This window comes from Gadus morhua, chromosome 16, assembly GCF_902167405.1.
Source record: "Gadus morhua chromosome 16, gadMor3.0, whole genome shotgun sequence".
In the NCBI taxonomy this organism is placed as follows: domain Eukaryota; kingdom Metazoa; phylum Chordata; class Actinopteri; order Gadiformes; family Gadidae; genus Gadus; species Gadus morhua.
The window spans coordinates 17,451,703-17,471,702 of NC_044063.1; the positions used below are offsets into that span (position 1 = coordinate 17,451,703).

The 20,000-nt window shown below is 45.9% G+C and overlaps 1 protein-coding gene across 1 annotated transcript in view; it reads right to left on the bottom strand.

Moving 5' to 3' along the window:
- grik4 (glutamate receptor, ionotropic, kainate 4) overlaps window positions 1-20,000 on the bottom strand; it is a 262,913-nt gene that overhangs the window by 34,316 nt on the left and 208,597 nt on the right. The window contains exons 10-11 of the mRNA XM_030381795.1: window positions 16,684-16,836; window positions 15,204-15,308 (exon numbers count right to left, since the gene is read on the bottom strand). Of these exons, the coding sequence (XP_030237655.1) occupies window positions 15,204-15,308; window positions 16,684-16,836 (258 nt within the window). The remainder of the gene's footprint in view (window positions 1-15,203; window positions 15,309-16,683; window positions 16,837-20,000) is intronic.

The following is a 20,000-nucleotide window of genomic DNA, read 5'->3' on the forward strand; positions in this document are numbered from 1 at the left end:
ACCAGGAGCAGGCAACAAGAGAGAAGGAACACAGTGTACCACCAGCAGCAGCCAGCCTGTTTGTCTGTGTGTGTGTGTGTGGGTAGGTGGGTGTGTGTGTGGGTGTGTGAGTATTTGTCGGGCTGCTGCAGAATAAGTATGACATAGAGAGATTGTGCGCCTGTATGTGTGTGCTTGTATGTGTGTGTGTATAGATGCATGTGTTTATGTGTTTGTATGTATGTGTGTGTGTGTGTGTGCGTGTGTAGATTCATATGGATGTGTGTGTGCCTATACGCGTGTGTGTATGCGTTTGTATGTGTATGTGTGCGTGTGTACACGTGTGTATGTGCGTTTGTATGCGTGTGTGTGTGTGTGTGTGTGTGTGTGTGTGTGTGTGTGTGTGTGTGTGTGTGTGTGTGTGTGTGTGTGTGTGTGTGTGTGAGAGAGGGTTGTGAGGGGGCGGCGGCTACAGAAGAAGTGGAGCGTCGCCCCCGCTGAGAGATTACCCAGGGTTCCCTTCTGAAACCTGGAATTACAGTCTGAGGGGAGGATTAGGCTCGCTGCTCACCGGAGCGTCGGAAGTGGCTGATTCTCCTGTCAGGAGTGGCGCGTTCAATAGGGTTTGGTGGGAGGACGCCATGGCACAGGCATCCATCATCGTGCGAGGGAGGGAATAAGTACTAATGTGGAGATAATGTCGTCGGGCACACATGAATTAAGCCCACTGCATTAAGGTGTCATGGCGACACGGCAGCAGTGTGTGTCTATTTCTGTGTAACTTGTGTGTGTGTGTGTGTGTGTGAGAGAGAGAGGCTTTTTTGTGATGATATGGCGTTTTTGCCGTTAAAGTTATTACTGTCAGCTGAATTGGATCCGAGGCCAATTACAGGTTGATGTCCACCACTTTTGGTGTAGAACGGTAAACAATTGAAGATTGTTCACGTAATAATAATACTAATAATAATAGATTGAATTTATAGAGCGCTTTTCTAGACATTCAAAGATGCTTTTCAGTGAATGGGGGACCTCACTAACCACCACCACATAAAGAACATCCTCTTCCCCACTCACTATGAGTGACTTTTCTGAAATACAACCCTTGTAGATCCTATTCACACTTATTTCAATTACTGGTTGTGTTCTTGTATGTGTGTATAAATGTGTGTGTGTGTGTGTGTGTGTGTGTGTGTGTGTGTGTGTGTGTGTGTGTGTGTGTGTGTGTGTGTGTGTGTGTGTGTGTGTGTGTGTGTGTGTACGTTTGTGTGTTTGTGAGTGTGTGTGTCTATGTGTGTTTGTGTGTGTGTGTTTGGGCATTTATCTAGGGTAAGTATGTTTTTCTGAGTGTGTGTATCTTTGTCTCCAAATGTGTGCGTATGAATTTTTGTCTGTCTCTGTGTGATTGAGTGTGTGTTTCCCTACGTGTGCGCGTGTGTGTATGTGTGTGTGCCTGTTTGTTTGCATGTGTGTGTGTGTCTCTGTGTGTTTGCATGTGTGTGTGTGTGTCTGCGCGCTCCCCTTTTTGTGTTTGTCTCCGTATGAGTGCACATGTGTTTGTGTGTGTGTGTACATGCCATGCCTCTACCCTCTCTCCAAAGCGGGGGGTGCAGAGAGACAGACCTCAACGGGCCTTGAGCAGAAGGAGCGTGTGGCAGTGGGTGAACTCATCAGCGGCCCAGCTGAGCCTCCTCAGCATCGGGTCACGGGAAAAGGACGTAAAGGAGCCTCCCAGATGCTCTGCGCGTCGGAGGGAGGCAGACTGCTGCTGTTCTCCGCAGAACACAGAAACATTACTTTGAGATCATGCGCCGATCCTCGCTGCTCGCCTGAAGCCGTCGGGCTAGGAGGGAATAGGGCAACTCGGCTTATAAGCTTTCGCAAACCTTCTATTTCATTGTTGGCTCGTTTTGTTGTCACACACACACGCACATTCATGCCTCCACACACAAAGGGCATGCATGGACACACCCACACCCCAATGGAAACACACGCACACACACGCAGATGAATGCATGCACACACACGGGCATGCACGGACACACACACACACAAACACAAAACACATGCATACACACACACATTCATCCATGCACACACACGGGCATGCACGGACACACACACACACACACACACACACACACACACACACACACACACACACACACACACACACACACACACACACACACACACACACACACACACACACACACGCATTCAATCTCAAGTTTCACCTCAAATTTACTCCAAAGCTACTCTCATCGGTCGTTATTTGGCGCTATTTGGAATCAAGCCGCGGCCCTTTTAGTCCCTTTAGTAATGAGACACAAGTGTGGGGTGGATGATAATGGTGGTGCCTCGTGGTTGGTTGAGCATCACTTCAAAGGAGCGCCCCAAGGAGAAGCCAGAGCAAACAATGTCCTCCCTGGCAGCCGGGGACCCTGTGGGCCTGTGGACAGCCGCCGCCGCCGCACCGCTGATTGTGTACATGTCTCAATCCTCGGCGGGGGAGAGGTCACACTGTCACTGCCGGGGGACGGGGCCTTTCAGAGGGGAGCGCCGGCACCGCTGCACATTTTTATTTCCCATTTCTTTCTTCATTCCCTCTCTGTCCCTCTCGCTCTGTCTCACTCCCACTCGCCCGCTATCTCCATGCTTTCGCTCCTCTCGCCTACGCAACCCCCCTGCTTCTCATTCTCTTCCCCCGCTCCCCCACACCCACCCAGACAGAGCTTTGAAACGTTCAGAGGCCGGGGTCATCGCGGTGTCATTCAATGTGAATCCAGTAACGGATCCGACGAGAGGGACAGGTTGGAGGCTGGAAGACCGAGGGGGGGGGCGGGGGCCAAACATGGAATCTAATTCTTCAGGGGTTTCCCAAAGGAGGGTCTTTTGAATGGAGGACAGTAGATAGAGAGGTCATGATGCCGCTCCAACACTGTCCTTGGTGACTAAATCATTGTGGCAGGGACAGTGTGGAATCCAAGAACGCATGAGCTAAAGGGAAAAAGGCAGCAGACACATGCAGGCATGCAGACTTTACAAGCATTTGTAAAGCAAAGAGGCGCTTGGATGCACACACGCACACACACGGATTTGCATGTAAAAGCGAACACACACATACACGCTCTGTTACTCTCTCTCTCTCTCTCTCTCTCTCTCTCTCTCTCTCTCTCTCTCTCTCTCTCTCTCTCTCTCTCTCTCTCTCTCTCTCTCTCTCTCTCTCTCTCTCTCTCTCTCTCTCTCTCTCACACACACACACACACTCACACACACACACACACACACACACACACACACACACACACACACACACACACACACACACACACACACACACACACACACAATCACATACACACACACACACAATCACACGCGCGTGTTCCCTCAAAACCCCCACAAACGGGCCTAAGCCAAGCTTGAAATCCGTTAAGGCTGGGGGATCTTGCAAAACAGCTCATCCATCCTGCTTTTGATCTATTCCCCGTCTCCAGCCTGCAAAGTGCAAGGCGAGAAAAACAAAAGAGGAAGCGGGACCGCTCTGTGTCTCCCGGAGACCAAAAATGAGGCAAAATGAAAGGCAGCAGGCCAGACGAAACGCAGTGTGCATGCATGTGTTCGCTCACTTTGTCTTCGTTTGTGTGTTTGCATGTGTGTCCGTGTGGTTGTGTGTGTGTTTGTCTGTTTGTGTTTGATGTGCGATGTGTATGAGACAGGTGATTTAACGAATAAGAGATACATGGATGCAGTATTTTCCGAGGCTCATGTTAATGTACATTCTAAAGAGGTCCACGGTCACACCAAAGCACTTACTCAAGACACTTGAGCTCCACATCAAAAGGAAGAATTCAGTTAATTCAGTTTCATTGGAATTAATATTCATGCAGATTCCCAGAGTTGAATTAGAAGACAGCGTACTAATGTGATTGAAGGCCATCTTGCTGCACATGCACCCACTTTCTCCTTAAATCTGAGTTTCTCGGAAGTCCGGGCTCATGTGAGGCCATCCATTGCACGGAAATCATGCAAAGGCAGCTTGCTCGCGCTTTTTCTGCTCGGCCCTCTTTTACCAATGAAATACAGCACACTTGATTATATTCAATCTTCATTGAGGCTTTTATCAATAACTTCTTAAGGTACCCTTTTTCGATCTTATATACATTTTCAGTTTACCAAAATAAATATATAGAGAATCTAAATAGAAAGCTGGAAGTAGAATATCCCTGAGTAGCAAACACGTCCGCATTTATTGTATGATGTTGGTCCTGGCACTTGAAAATAGCACTTAGCATCGTGTAGCATCTCCTCCAAGATATCTTTTTTGCCTATGGGGAATGGGTTGACCTGGCAATTGTAAATGCTTGGCAAGTGCTTTACCAACAGCGATATATTGTTGTTTCTCTTTCCTCTGACAAATGTTCTTAACGTAAGTTGCTTTCGATAAAAGCTTCTGCTAAATGCCCCAAATGTAAATGTGAACGCATGAGGCAACATTAGCTAAAAAGATCTTTGACTACAGGGTCATGGTAAGTTACATTAGTTAAATTGTTATTAAGGAGCAGGTTGTTTCAAGGGCTGAAAGTTTGAGAGTTTATTAAAATAATAAAAAATATACAGTTAATATACATTGTGATACATGGAGACCAAGCAAAGACCCATATATCTGCTATAAAACCTAATTTGTAGGCTAAAGATGTAAAACAACGTTATATTGTGCATAATTGGCCATCTGGTGTACCTTTAAAACTGATTATAATTGCAATCTCTAGCATTTGGAAATTAACGCCAATCAATTATTCCCCAACTCCCCCCCACTCACACACAAATCCAAACGCATACACTCATGCCAAAAAACACAAGCACATAACCCCTGCCACACACACACAAACGCAATCTTTCACATGATCACGTGACCAAACACAAACACACACACTCAGAAACAGCTGCAACTACGCACACACACCCACAATGCATATACTTTTTCGATTCCATAACGCACACTCACAAAAATATATACTAATATTAATAAAGAACGATTCCATGAAGTCACCACTAGCACCACCACCATGGTGTCACTATTAGCACCACCACTATGTTGTCATTATTACCACCACCACCATGCCGAGCCCACTAGCACCACCCCATGATGTAACTATTAGCATCACCACCATGTTGTCACTAATAGCACCACCACCATGGTGTCACTACTAGCCCAAACCCCATGCTGTCCCTACTAGCTCAACCACTGTGGTAAATGGATTGCATTTATATACACTTTTCTAACCAGTGCCCACTCAAAGCGCTTTACAATATTGCCTAACACTCATCGATTCATACACACATTCCCACAGCGACAGCCCCCCCACCACCGGTTGTGTCTGGATGATAACACCCTTCAATGGTAGAGGAGGAGAGTCAGGAGCAGGCTTTAAACTGAACAACTCTGATGTGCCACCCCCCCCCTTACAGCCCCTCACACTGCAGCTGAATGACCTAATGCAATTGTGTGCACGTGCTTCCAAGGCTAGGGGTATGTGTGTGTGTGTGTGTGTGTGTGTGTGTGTGTGTGTGTGTGTGTGTGTGTGTGTGTGTGTGTGTGTGTGTGTGTGTGTGTGTGTGTTTGTCTGTTTGTGTGTGTGTGCTTGTGTGCATCTGCTTGTGTGTATATACAGTCATGTTGTGCTCGCAGGAGACAGGCGTCGGAAGGAGGGGACGGTGAGAAGAGAAGGGGAGAGAAGAGGTAGATTGCTGTAATAAACAGCAGCGTGGCTCTGGCAGGGAATAAATACATCAGGAGCGAGAGGCAAAGTGAATACAGGAACGCAGCTTTTAACTGCAGGGAGCGCTGTGTAAATAACATAGCACCTCAGAGCACTTTATGCAAATTGGTGTGTGTGTGTGCATGTGTGCGTGTGTATGTGAATGCATGTGTATGTGTGTATGTGTTGAAGGAACTCAGAGTTCCCTCTTATTCGCAGATGGAGTTGAGGACTTGAAGGTCTACACTCTGCTCTTAACACCTTGTTCCCATAAGTATCTCTAGCTTTCAGCCTTCTCGTTGCAAGGACAACCAGAGACCTGCTGCATGATTAAACCACAGAATGGTGGGATGGAGTACTTTTGGTGTGAATACCTAAGAGTCATGCCATAAATCACATGTCTTAATCACATCTGGGTGATTAAACGACCCAAGGATGAGATGGGCTATGGTGTAGAATTGTATCAAGATTAAAGTATTGACACACTGAAAAACAAGTTCAAAAGATGAAACTTTTACAATCAGGGCAGAATGTGATATTATTTTGTTCCTGTTTGCAATTTTGATGTTGACTAAAAATGGACAAGGAAAAATATAAAAATGGTAAATACTGTTCACAGTTGTGGGTGGAATATTGACTCATGAACTGGAATGGGTCTTCTGAATATATGAATCATTTCATGAAGGACTTTGAAATGCCTGTGTATTCTGCAGAGAGCCGTACGGCATCTCTTGAATGACAGAAATGCATTTAAAAGGAGGAACAAATCAGGACGTTTGGGAAATAAAGAGCCAGTTCAACAGGCAGCTATTTGGCTGGAGTAGTAAGATTCCACGTCTATACAAGAAGTTGTTGTGCCTCAAATTGATCCAATCTCTGAAAAGTAAAACAATATAGATGTCCTATATAGTAGTGTTTGGCTGCATCAATATAACTTCACCGGTACATATCTAGAGACACACATATTACTCATTCAATACCAAACTATTACAGCTTACTTGCAATGAAAATACCCTCCGAATATTCTCGGAAAGCAGTTTTCTGTTTAGGGAAGTCGAGCAGATCCGATGAATGGCAACGACAGAGAAATCAGGTTAGGTTCAGGTGGTGAGAAAAGTCCTCAGGGAGGAGATTATGCCAAGTCAAGTGAATACCAAGTGTCTCCGTGAGAGAGATGGAGACATCAACATGTTGCAAACCTCGACAACAAAACCTAGTGAAAAAAAAAGCCTCACGAAATATGCAGATTTAGACATAAAATGCTACAATATAATGCCTTTATTCCCATTGTTCACCAGACACAATGCATGGGCACTTGAGCTGTCCGCGCTCTAAAGGTTAAAACATGTACAAGCTTACATAGTGAAACAGATTGCATTATCCTAATGATGCAACATTTGGAATTTGAGTCGTATCTTAGACACACCTGCCTTTTGCAGCTTCCAAGAGAACAAAATAACTCAAGCCTGTCAGCACTGAAGCAATTTAGTATTCTTTTTCTATTATTACTCATTATATTACGGTATTAACTATATATTTGCATATTATTTTATGCCTACAGCGTAGTTGTTGGTGCTATGTCCTATGGTATTCACTGTTCAGAATGTGCCTCTGCTATACTTTGTATTTGATAAATACACTTTGACATTGAACAACCACGTCTCCCTCTCTCCGCCCCCCTCCATCTCCTTGACATTACAAATCCTACCTATCATCAGACAAACACATACACAAACAGAAATACCAAGCACAGCCATGAATACACATGCACATAAACACGCACACGCACACGCACACACACACACACACACTAACACACACACACACACACACACACACACACACACACACACACACACCAACCCCAAGGCCATATGCTCTAACTGTAGCAATCTTGACTCAACCTAAATGCAGTAGCCATCTTACAGTTTCCCCAATGTACTGTTGAGCAGCTGATGGAGCATGGAAGCTAGTCAGTAGAGGCTTAAGGCCAGAGTCTAGCTGCTAGAGGCTAGAGGCCAGCCAGGCCATTGCCCAGACACACAGGTATAGCTGCTGTTGCTTTGTGGATCCACTGCAAGGAGGGTCAAAAGAGTCCCAGCTTGTGTGTGGTGTGTGAGTGTGCGCACACCGAAGCGTGGCTATGATTATTCAGAGGCTATTCATCCAACGAACAAAAGGCCTAGGTTAGGGAAACTGCCAGCCCATTTCTCTGGTGTCCATTGGGGAAAAATCATTCCCAGCTTTTGAGTTCAACGGAGCAGGTTCAGTTATTTTAAGGATTTATGAAGACAAGACGTGATAGTGTTAAGCATGGCAATCACTACGGGGTATCTAAACTCAATGGGCTCATGTACACGCAGGCACGCACACACACACACACACACACACACACACACACACACACACACACACACACACACACACACACACACACACACACACACACACACACACACACACACACACACACCATGTGATTTTGGCAATTAGTCTTCTTTATCTACTCATTACACAGGCTCATGAATGGACAAAATAAAAGGCCGTTGAGGATTACAAGCGATCCTCCTAAAACATGTAATGAGTCATTCCAACAACAACCGAGAGGGCCTGCTGTCCTGCCTCCGTCTTTCCCGTCAGCTGTATGAGATGTCACGCTGCTCACCGAGAGAGGGGGCAGCTAATACGGAGCCCATTTTGGTTTTCTGTGTTTGATATGTACTGAAATGGTGTTGATTTGCTTGTTACGTCGTGTGTGTGTGGGGGGGGACGTTTGCTATATCAAACATATGTCAACAAACAAATCCTCCCTCATGTTCGCTTTTCTTTCACTTTTTCTTTGTTGTTTTGCTTCACTCTGCTTGATCTCTCCCCCCCCCCCCCCCCCCCCCCCCCCCCCCCCCCCCCCCCCCCCCCCCCCCCCCCCCCCCCCCCCCCCCTCCCCCCGCCCCGCTTTAGCCAACTTCTGAGGGCCGGCAGCGAGGACCACTAGCGGTAATGATGCCGCACAGACGCCTCACTGCACCTTCATTATGGCCCGACCTGAACCTGGCGTCATGGGGGCATCTGGTGGGGGCGGGCCGTGGCCGCCGGTCCAAAGTTATAAAGTTAACTTTGTGTCAACAGGATGATGAATCATCGTCCCCCCGGAATAACCTTGAGTCAATAACGACACACCCTCTCCAAAGGTAAATAACACGTCCTCCCCGTGCCCTGTTGTTCTGTTGACGAACGACTAATGCTCAAATTAGCGCTAATGGTTTTGTCCTGGAGGGGGGAGGGGGACGTGAAATTTAGAGTAAATATTACCATCAGTAAAAGATATACAATAGGCAATGCGATTTGAAGCCTGACAAGGGGCAAGCTACAATGGTATGGACAGATATATGTATGTACATACATGAGTAGATACAGATAGATGGATTATGATAGACAGACAGATAGATGTATGAACACGTCATGTATAAATAGATACAGATGAATGGATACGGATAGACGGACAGATATATGTGTGTGCAAACATAAACAGATAGAGATGGATTGATACTGACAGATAGCCAGATGGAGAGTTTGATTGTGTGTTTGTGAGACGAGGCATCATCCATACGCTGTGTACGGTTTGCTCATGCAGGGACACCCACAGCGAGCCAGACTGAGTTCAACAGATCAAGAGAATGAGTGGGTAAAGACCTGGAGGCAGCAGAGCTCTCCCCGATAATCTGTAATTGCGCGCCTTCCAAGAAAGACTTTTAACCGTGAGCCTCTGGCTGGAAGCTGCGCGCGTGCAGGCGGGATAAGTTAGCACCACCACCACAGCATTATCGATAACGCTTTGATATTGAGCGATAACTTTGTGATTTGCAGATGTTAATGAATAAGTAATACTATTAGTGTGTGTGCGCGTGTCTGCGTGCATGTGTGTGCGTGTGTGTACATTCCATCCCTGCCCATGAACAGGGCGCCCCTAACGCCAGCCTGTCCGGGGCGGCCCGTCCCGACATAGTGTGGGAGGTGTTGGTGAACGTAAACAAACAACACCTAGTCTCGCCACCATTAGCGTTAACGGGCAGACCTGCTCTCTGATAGCCCTGCTCGGATCCATCGCATCAGGAGTCCCGCTACCGCAGCTGCCGCCGCAGCGCTGGCTCGCTGCCAGGAGACCCTGGAGTCACGTCAGAGACGGCTGTCCGAGTGTTAAAAAAAAACAAGCAGAGGTTTGTCTGATGACCGGGGGGGTCACCGGCATCAGGCTGGCAGATTCACAGACCGACCGGGAATGAGCGTAATTACACGCCGCTCGTCTGAACAAAACCCCCGTAGAGACGCTTTGGCCGGGCAGAACAAGGGTCAAGGGAAGGTGGTCCACTCAATCGTATTACACGGCACGGGGCCTCCGGGCCGAGCCAGGGAGGCGGATAGAGGCGAATGCAGTCGTCTAGCAGCCTGCTAGGGGGCACGCCGTGACATGGGGGCTCGGTGGCAGGACACGAGGTACATCACCGTTACCGAGCAAACGGCCCCCTGAACTTACCCTGATCCTCTGGCCCCCCCCCCCCCCCCAATAAAAATATATAAATAAACTAACAACCCCACTCACACTCGTGTTATATAGCTTAAAGTTGTCAATGCATCGTTTTTCATTGATTTTGCGTTGGTCACTATATAGCAATGAATGCCCTCTGAGTCAGTTTTGGTGCAAAAAATATAAAAATATTCATGAATATTCATGACATGCAAATATCTCACCTCTGATTGGGTAACAGCACTGTCCATCATTGTGATAAACCTGATTAAACTTCCAGAGCGACAGGGGGGGGGGGGGGATTGAGAGAGAGAGAGAGAGAGAGAGAGAGAGAGAGAGAGAGAGAGAGAGAGAGAGAGAGAGAGAGAGAGAGAGAGAGAGAGAGAGAGAGAGAGAGAGAGAGAGAGAGAGAGAGAGAGAGAGAGAGAGAGAGAGAGAGAGAGAGAGAGAGAGAGAGAGAGAGATATTGGCCAAGAAAGAAGAGTTGAGGAAGAAATGGTTGGATTGAACATTCATTCACCGTGACCGCGGCGCGGGCACTCCCGCGACTCCCGGCCGCCACGTCTCACGTCGTGCCCCGGTCGCGGCACCCCGCGGCCCGGGCCCCGTGACCTTGGGCACCGCGACCACTCCCGCGTCTCCCGCGACTCCCGCCGCGCCCCGTGAACGAATGAATGAATGGCCCGGGAACCACGGGCACCGCGGCCTGGTAAACGAGGACACCGCGAAAACAGATCACGCACAGAGGCCTAATTAGGCCTATATATTTAGGGGTCCAAGCCAACAGGTTGGATCCCTATTGTTTTTGTAGCGATTATTATACTTCCCGCATTGAAAGTGGGACCACAGCCCAAACCGTAAATGGTGCAGGCACGCCAATAGCATGACTAGATCCAGGTCCGGCACCGCTACTCAGATAACAAAATCCAGACACAGGTCCCTAGATGGCGCTATACCAAGGAATACGCGTTTGGGACTATAACTCCCACACCGAACCTCCCACAGTCCAAAATGTAATACCCACATATTCACTGGAGTCTGCTGCATCTTTTGGCATAGGCCACGCCTATTTGCGTCTATGAAGTTTTTTCGCAAAATCGCGAAAACCGCTATACTGCCTTTCGCAACTCCTCCAACATTTCTTGACCAATCGACACCAAACTTTGCACACAACATCTTCAGACGCACAAGAAATACAAGAAATTCGAAATACAAGAAATACAAGAAAACACAAGAAATTCGAACACTTTTTTGATCTGACCTTCGACGACGAAACGGTAGCGTTTTGAATGTTGGTTTATTAGCTACGTTACACTTGGAAAATCATAAATCCCCAAAAATACAAAATTAAACATCGGATCGAGTTCAAATTGTACACACGTGTCGGCACTACCCTTAATGGCGTTCCATAAAATTCTGACATTTTCGCCACGAAAAAAACTCTATTCGGAAAATTTCGCCAAAAGGGGGCGCCAAAAACGACGACATTGTGTATCTTTATACTTCCTTCCCTAAAAGTGGGTCCACAGCCCAAACAGTAAATGGTGCAGACACGTCAATAGCATGAATAGATCCAGGTCCGTGAGGTCTACGCAGACGACAAAATCCAGACATGCCAGTCACTAGGTGGCGCTATACCAAGGAAAAACGCGTTTGGGGCTATAACTCCCACACCGAACCTCTCACAGTCAAAACCTTTCTATCCACAGGTTCATGGTAGCGTTTTGAATACATGCTTTGCGTTGTGCCGGCGAAATGCACATCGCTTGGACCCCTGGATAACTGCTTGCAGTTCTAGTTTGTATTTGAAATGCAGCGGTCTTTTCGTGGCGACTACGCTCAGAGCAGCTGGAACTGAACAACAGCAAGAGGAAGGAGGAAAACGGGCTATGAACAAAAATTTGATATTTTTTTCTTGCAATCTTCCATGTTTGATTGTGTTGTGTTGGTTATTGAACTGTTAGCCCGCGAACTTGGGTTGTGTTTATCAGCGTTACTATAGAGATCATGACGATAGCAGAACAACATCAACGGTTTCAAGGGAACAGAGTGTAATTACACCTGTCAGAGGAGCGACTTGGGGTGGACAACATATACTTGAGATAATCAAATCACAAAGAGAGCAGTTGCACTTTACCTTTTCCAAAGTGCATGCGTTCCTTTTACGTGGCGAGATGTGAAATAATAAAGAGAGTCGTGGCATTTGTAGAAAGAATCATTACACGTTTCTATGAGGCCACGCTGTCGGATGCATCAAACTAATTTGGTTTTAAGAGGAGCCTGTGTCCTTTTAAAAATGGAATGCTGGAGTGGTGTAAACTGTTGCTAGGTGGGAGTTGGAAGGGTTTAAGTGCTGTAGGGTGTTGGGAGGAGTAAAGCCCAGGCATGCTGTAGAGTAGACAGACAGGCGACATCTGCAGCACAGTGGCTGTTTGGTAATCACGCAGAAGCACTGGGGCGTGAGTTGGCCTCTGTGTGTGAGTATGTTTCTGCATGCATGAGTGCACAAGTTATTGTGTGTGTGATTGAAAGTCAGCCGTGCCTGCATGCATGCATGTATGTGTGTGTGTGTGTGTTTGATTGTCGGTGACAGTGAGTCTGCCTGCATGTATGTTTGTATGTGTGCGTGCGTGCGTGTGTATGTGTGTGTGTGTGTGTTTGACCCTTGTCAGGGTGTTAACAAGTCTGTAAAGCCTACACAATAGGACCTTTGTGTCTGGGCACGGCCTGCAAGGCCAGCTCTCCAGAACGACCAAACACGCGACACAATAGTGATACAGTTAGGGGTTGGTACCTGGCCGCAAGCACAAGCTCTCCTTCAAGTGTTACCCTTGTGAGCTGCAGGGCTTAAGGCCACAGAGTAGCCAGTTAATAGCAGCATGCTACTGAATAGAGCCTTTCCCCAACAAAGGCTCTATGCAACATTCAGTTTCAGGCAAAGGCTGGAAAAAATATTTTTATTGTTGATTGCACTTTTATTTCAAAACATTTCTTTTTCTTTGTGTCGGTGGAAGAAGAGGCGCAGAATTATGTAAATTATGACAGTACAATTTTGGATAACAAATTAAAAACCTTTCATCTGTTAATAAAACTAAATGGGGATTGTATCGTTCGATCTTAAATAATCCCCATGACAAATCTTTCAATCAGTCCGAAAAGATGAATTGTGTAATAAAGTTCTTTGTTTATATCCGTTGATTAGAAGCAAATGTCCCCAAACCCTTTCACGCTGCTTGAAGTACTGAGCTCTTCCTGTGTGTGATACAAATTTGATTAAACAATAGATTTTGTACATTTAATATGATAAATCATAATAAGTGTTTCTTACCTCTAGATATTATTTTTATTAGACAATTGTGTGTATGACTTTAGGTTGATTTAATCACAAATAATTATTATCATATTTATAAAAACAACAAGTCCTTGGCAGTGTCACTGTATGTAACTCCTCACACAGAGTTAGTCTGCATCCCTTCCTTCCAGCCAGATTGCACTTCAGATGTTCACAAATATATCGAAAAGCCCAAGAATGCCTTCACATAAATCAGGCCAAAGGAAGCATTCATGCTCTTTATTCCACACCGGGGCTACGCACAGGTCCTCCAAAGGAAACCACACATCCACCTTGATGTCTGGTTACTATGCTACTATGTGCAGCTACAGTCCCGCAATGCCTGCCAATGAGTTGCTCCACTGAAGCCATCTGGGATTAAGACAACTTCAGCAGTCAGTTTCGCATGGCGTAATGCAAATACAGCTCACTTTAGCTCTTGAGTTCCTTTCCGAAACAGAACCTGTGAAGTTTAAAGGCCTCCTTCTGAGATGCAAACTCATGGGTCCCCTCTCCCATGGCGATGGCTTGTGAGGGAGTCTAGGGACACCATTAGCTGAGCTCCATGCTAGAAAATGCCCCTGGTCAGCCCCGGCTTCCCTACCTGAAGTTGGGTTCAAGCAAGAGCAAGAGCTGTTATTTCCAAGCACTGCACCAGCATCAATATAAGCTATACTAGCCGCACTTAAACCGCTGATCACAAAATCCTTTCAATGCCAGAGTGACTTCACTGCAAAGCCTACATTAAGGTAGATGTGCCTCTACAGGCCCAAGTCCATCCCAGGAGATCTGAAACTCTCCTATTAGACTAACTATTGGAAATGTCTTCATAAAGGAGGAAATCCCTCGCAGAAACCCCCACTATGAAAGTGTTCTTGGCGTGAAACTAAATCTTTCTCCAAGACCTGGAAACGGGGAACCATCCTGCATGGATGCAAGTCTGAGACAAGATGTTCCACCTGTCATTTATTGCTTACGTATAGACTTGATTTACTTTAACTCAACCCAGTACACTTTTCCATCTTGAACATTTGGAGAGTGATGGAGTGTTAACAGCTGTAGCAAAATTCCATTTTTTTTATATTCATGAATGTATTCTAAGAACAGTGTGGTTAAAATGATTTATTCTCTCTTAAGGATGGTCAAGAAGTTGCCTATGCAGAAAATTGTGTGCATTCAGCAGCTATTTCCGTTTTGAACTCAATACCTAGTCGTCAAGGTGATCTGAAATGTACTGCCACAGCAGAATCAGGTGAGTTCACCTCCAGCTTTCCAAACACATCGTAGTCTCGGGAACCAGCATCGACACAGGCAGCTCAGCTCAAAACGACTTCAGTTGGTTAATCAGTGAACCGCAACGAGCATAGTAGACGATGGTGCAGTAATAGCTTATGCTGCTTTGTGATTAGATGTGTTTGAATGCTAGACGTCTTGCTAGCGGTAGCGTTGGCTAATGGTTATGCTGACGGAGGAACGCCTCTCGACAAACATTGTTGATATAATGAATTCCAGTCCTAATGAGCGAGGGAACTACGGTCTGTGCGTGGCTACCAGCACAGTGAGGGAAAATAATCTTCTTTCCCCTGTAGAAACATGGGCTGTACTTTACCTGCCTGAGGCCGTCCTTGCCGTTCTGCATGATCCTCAGAGCGTAGTTGGACCGCTGGCCTTTGCTGTTGAACTCAATGTGCCCCGTCAGTCCTTCCAACTCTACCTGTCCCCCACAGACACACATAGACACAAATGTTAAAGACTTAAAATAGTGAACCTCAAAAAGCTTTGAGGATCCAAGTGAAATAAGTGTTGCAACTGATTGTTTATCCTTTTGGGTCCCTTTGAAATATGTTTATCTTCAGACGGTGATATAAAGGGCAATACAGGCCAACACATTGGTCAATTTTCTTTGAAACATAAATCATTACTTACACCTAATCCTGTTACTATCAAGGACGGCAGCAGCCCAGTCACTGACAGCTATTTGTCTTTATTAAAGAGAACAAGTTTTATCCAATGACAACCCATTTGTATCTCTTCATGTGCTCTCAATCTCTTTCTGGGTAAAACGCTGAACGATGAGCTAGAGATGGGCAGTCCAAGTATAGAACCACAAAATACTGAATACATATATTCAGCGCCGTAGAACTTCGCTATACACTCCTATTATGCTATTAAATATCTCATTAGCATTGTGCGGACCTGACAATGGCTTTTGTTGCCTCGCTGTTAAGTTAGAGTGCCATTCTGACAAATTTGACAAGTCATTCTTCTTTTCTTTTGGGCGACAAAAAAAACAGAGCATTATTAGGACAATTCTTGGACAATGTGGACACTAAAAGAAAAGCAGTTCAACGCATGGGAATAAACAGAAAATGGCCGAACAGTGAGGCTACGTTAACATGATGAAGGTCTGAACAGAAGATGCAAAAGTGGCGTCGCGTCTCCACTTTTGTTCCGTGTTTAGACAAGCGTTTTCGGGAGGAAATCTGCGTGCATACGGTGACGCATAAGTGTGTGGAATTCGATTGGGTATGCATGTCAGGCGGCTAGGTGGTGCTGTGATACACTATCACACAACACCGCCATGTTTGAGTGCATGCGTAGAATCTTCCTTCTTCTCTTATCTGAACCGCGAAAACCAAAACATAATTACAGATCCTTCTCTGTTCAGTAATACTATCTGTGCATATCCTGTACATTACGTGGAAAGATTCCTGTAAATTTATTAGAGCTGCCAGAGCAGCTTGACGGTCCGACTCATGGAAATAATCCAACATGTTTGTTTATTTCCCTGTACTGGGGCATGTATCTATGTGACGTAAACGCGTTCGCAACGTGAGCAGATCTGAGCAGAATTTTGCCTCTTGGCAGTGTAGACGGAAACCCTACGGCGGAGCGTATTCAAGTTTTCCACTCTGCAGGGTGATTTCAGATTTTTGCGTTTTTAAGCCCCAAAAACGCTGTCACCGTCTAAACGAATGGCACTTGCGATAAATATTTTGTCGTTTTTACCCGCAAGCGTCCTCGTGTAAACAGGGCCTGAGAGGAGAGGCGCCTGCTCCTCTCCCGTCCAGCGGGGGCAGCGGTCTTACCATCCGCAGGTAGTTCATCAGGCTGGTGCCGTGCTCCCAGATCTTGGAGGTCTTGCAGGACAGCATTGTGGCGCCCACGTTCTGGCTGCGGTTCAGCTCCTGTACCGCAGCCACCACCACATGCACCGCGTCAAACAGCAACGCAGAGGAGAGCTGCAGCAGGAGGAGGAGGAGGTGGAGGAGGTTGAAGAGGAAGAGTTTCGGTGGAGGGAAGATGAGCGTGTGCATTTTGGACGCTTGCACCTTCTGTAGCTCTGCTATCTGTGTCCTTTGTAACCCTGCATCCATACCCCGGGCACGCACACACACACACACACACACACACACACACACACACACACACACACACACACACACACACTAGGGCCTAGCCTGTCAGCGGTCACCGAGGGGTTAACCCATCCCTGGCGTGGCCCTGAGATTATTCCATTAGATCATTAGCGAGACTCTTATCTGCTGACAGCACTGAGAAAAAATCTCTCTCTCTCACTCTGTCTCCCTCTCTCTCTCTCTCTCGCTCTCTCTCTCTCTCTCTCTCTCTCTCTCTCTCTCTCTCTCTCTCTCTCTCTCTCTCTCTCTCTCTCCCTGTCTCTCTCTCCTTCTCTCTCTCTCTCTCTCTCTCTCTCTCTCTCTCTCTCTCTCTCTCTCTCTCTCTCTCTCTCTCTCTCTCTCTCTCTCTCTCTCTCTCTCTCTCTCTCTCTCCCCCCTCCCCCCCTGTAGAGTTGGCAAACCCTGACCATTCCAATTACCGCCTGGCTCCCTCAGCCAGTGCCAAAAAACAGCAGGAGAGACAGTCATTCCCCTGCTCTACCCCTGTACACACACACACACACACACACACACACACACACACACACACACACACACACACACACACACACACACACACACACACACACACATTGCAGCTCACTATGCAAATACAATTAAAATGCATGATGCCAGGCGTGGGCCAAGGCCAGAGGAGAGTGCAGCTGTGCAATGAAGCTGGAGAGCCAGAGAGGTATTTGCTTGGTATCCATGGTGGCCTCAGACTGATGGCAGAACAGAGTCAACATATTTTGCAGAGAAGAACTACAATGTGGCCACTCAATCGAAAATAGACACTTGTGTGAATCGAACAGTTCAAAAGCCACACAGTCAAAATACACTGAATGTTTTATTGAATTTTGCACTTGCAGTTACGTTTAGGGTGACATTTTCGAAATCATGATAAGGTGAATCACTTTCATCTCAAAGTGTAAATCGTGTTAGTCCACTTACTCAAGCACGGGATTCATTCTTTATATCGCTACTCAGTCAGTCTCCTCCACTTTGAGCATTACATATGCCTGCAGGCATTGAGTTTTTCCTTTTAAGACTGCTTGTGATTAATTAGAGATAAGTGATTATACATGTCACTGCTAATAAGACATGATGGGTCATTGATGTAAGCTATGGGACGCAACATCAAACAACAGGTTGCTTAAAAGAGCAATTGATATCATACAAATAAAAAAAAAAATATTTTCTTGGGGGCATAATTAGAATGCACATATTCAATGAAGGCAATTAAGGATGGAGGCAAATCAGCACATCTTGCTTTGATAGGAAGACAACCAGTGTAAGGGCAACAAACGCACTCACACATGCAACGGCCGCACGCTTACGTTTCTTTCCCACTATGTGATGAAACCGGTTGAGAATAGACAAATTGAAGAAGAAAATCCTGATGGGCTGTTAATTGGAATATATATATTTTTTTCCACCAGCTCCACTAATGCATAACGGGCGACTCGATAACACAGGGCTGAGATTCTGTAACGCTCCAGGGAGACTTGACGCACTGATTTAGACTAGGCCTATATGCATCATCCATGCTTGTGATAAACGCTGATTACCATGGTAGAAATCCGTCCATGCAGCAGGAAGACTGGATAACAACCTGTTTAGATAATGGACAGGGCTGTTTAGATAATCGCAGAGGCTGGACTTCCTGCCTCTGCGATTAAACCCTTGCAGCGCATCCAGAATGCGGCAGCGCGCCTCGTGTTCAACCTACCGAAGTTCTCCGCAGAGTCGCTCACTAACTTCCGAAAAAGACTCAAGACTCACCTGTTCAGAGTCCACCTCGACTCTGCATAGCCACCCTCCCCCTTCTGGCCACCATTGTATTGTATTGTGTTGTATTGTATTATAGTACTTAACTGTTTAGCAACTGCATTAGCTGCTATCATTGCTGTAACACAGGGAATTGGTTAGCCTAGCGATTGTGGTACTTGCACTTGATTCTATGAACATCCTTACTGTAACGACAGCGATATATTGTTGCACTTCTTATGACAAATGTACTTATTGTAAGTCGCTTTGGATAAAAGCGTCTAAATGCCCTAAATGTAAATGTAAGTGTTAATGGGCTCTAGCCATGCATGTTTGATGGATGCACTTCGAAACAAAAAATGGGGTTGAATGATATACTACAAAAAGGTTGTACCTGGAACACCTTATGGTGTTCCAGGTACAACAAGTGGTTGTTGTAGCCTTTTGCTTATGTTGTGTCGATGATAATACAATAATACAATAATTATATAATGAAACCACTGCATATATATTAAAGGTCAGAAACCAGTATTCACAGAGGGAAGCTCATACCATGAACCAACACACAGCTGATTGAACATCATCAGTCCATTATATATCAGTCCATTAGGACTTGCAGTCACCATATAAAGGGTATTGAATGCAGAGAGAACGGGGAAACCTCCCGGGACCTGGCTCTGATGATGGCTCGACATTCCAAATACTTCAGTATTTGCAGATCCATATCGGGGTGTTTAACCCTCTCTAAAAGAGTGGTCATTAGGGACGTACTCAGTAGGTCCATTTCATTTTGTACTCGTCCCTTGTTTGAGAGGTCAATTGTTTCCGGACTTTTGAGAATAAAGAGTCAGGTGAACATTTAGAGAATACATTTAAAGAGTTAGTAATTCTATTTTTATTAAAAGTAATGTTACCATATTTCCATGTGAGTAGAGTTTGGGATTAAATTGCATGTCCACTACATTGGCTCCCTTCCTCTCTCTGTTTAACACATGTGGCTGCCACCAATACGATGAGGAAAAGCTGCTAATGAACATGGGAAATGTCTAACAAATGCAACACCACTCAAAATAAAACTGGCAAACATTAGCCAACCATAATTATTCCAACCACGGTAATATAAAAAAGAACTCTGCAGCACAAGGCTGGACTCCGTTCCTACCCCATGAGCCTTGCTTCTAGACAGTGACATGCAACGGTGGAACAACGCAAACACTGACAGATTTCGCTGTCACTTT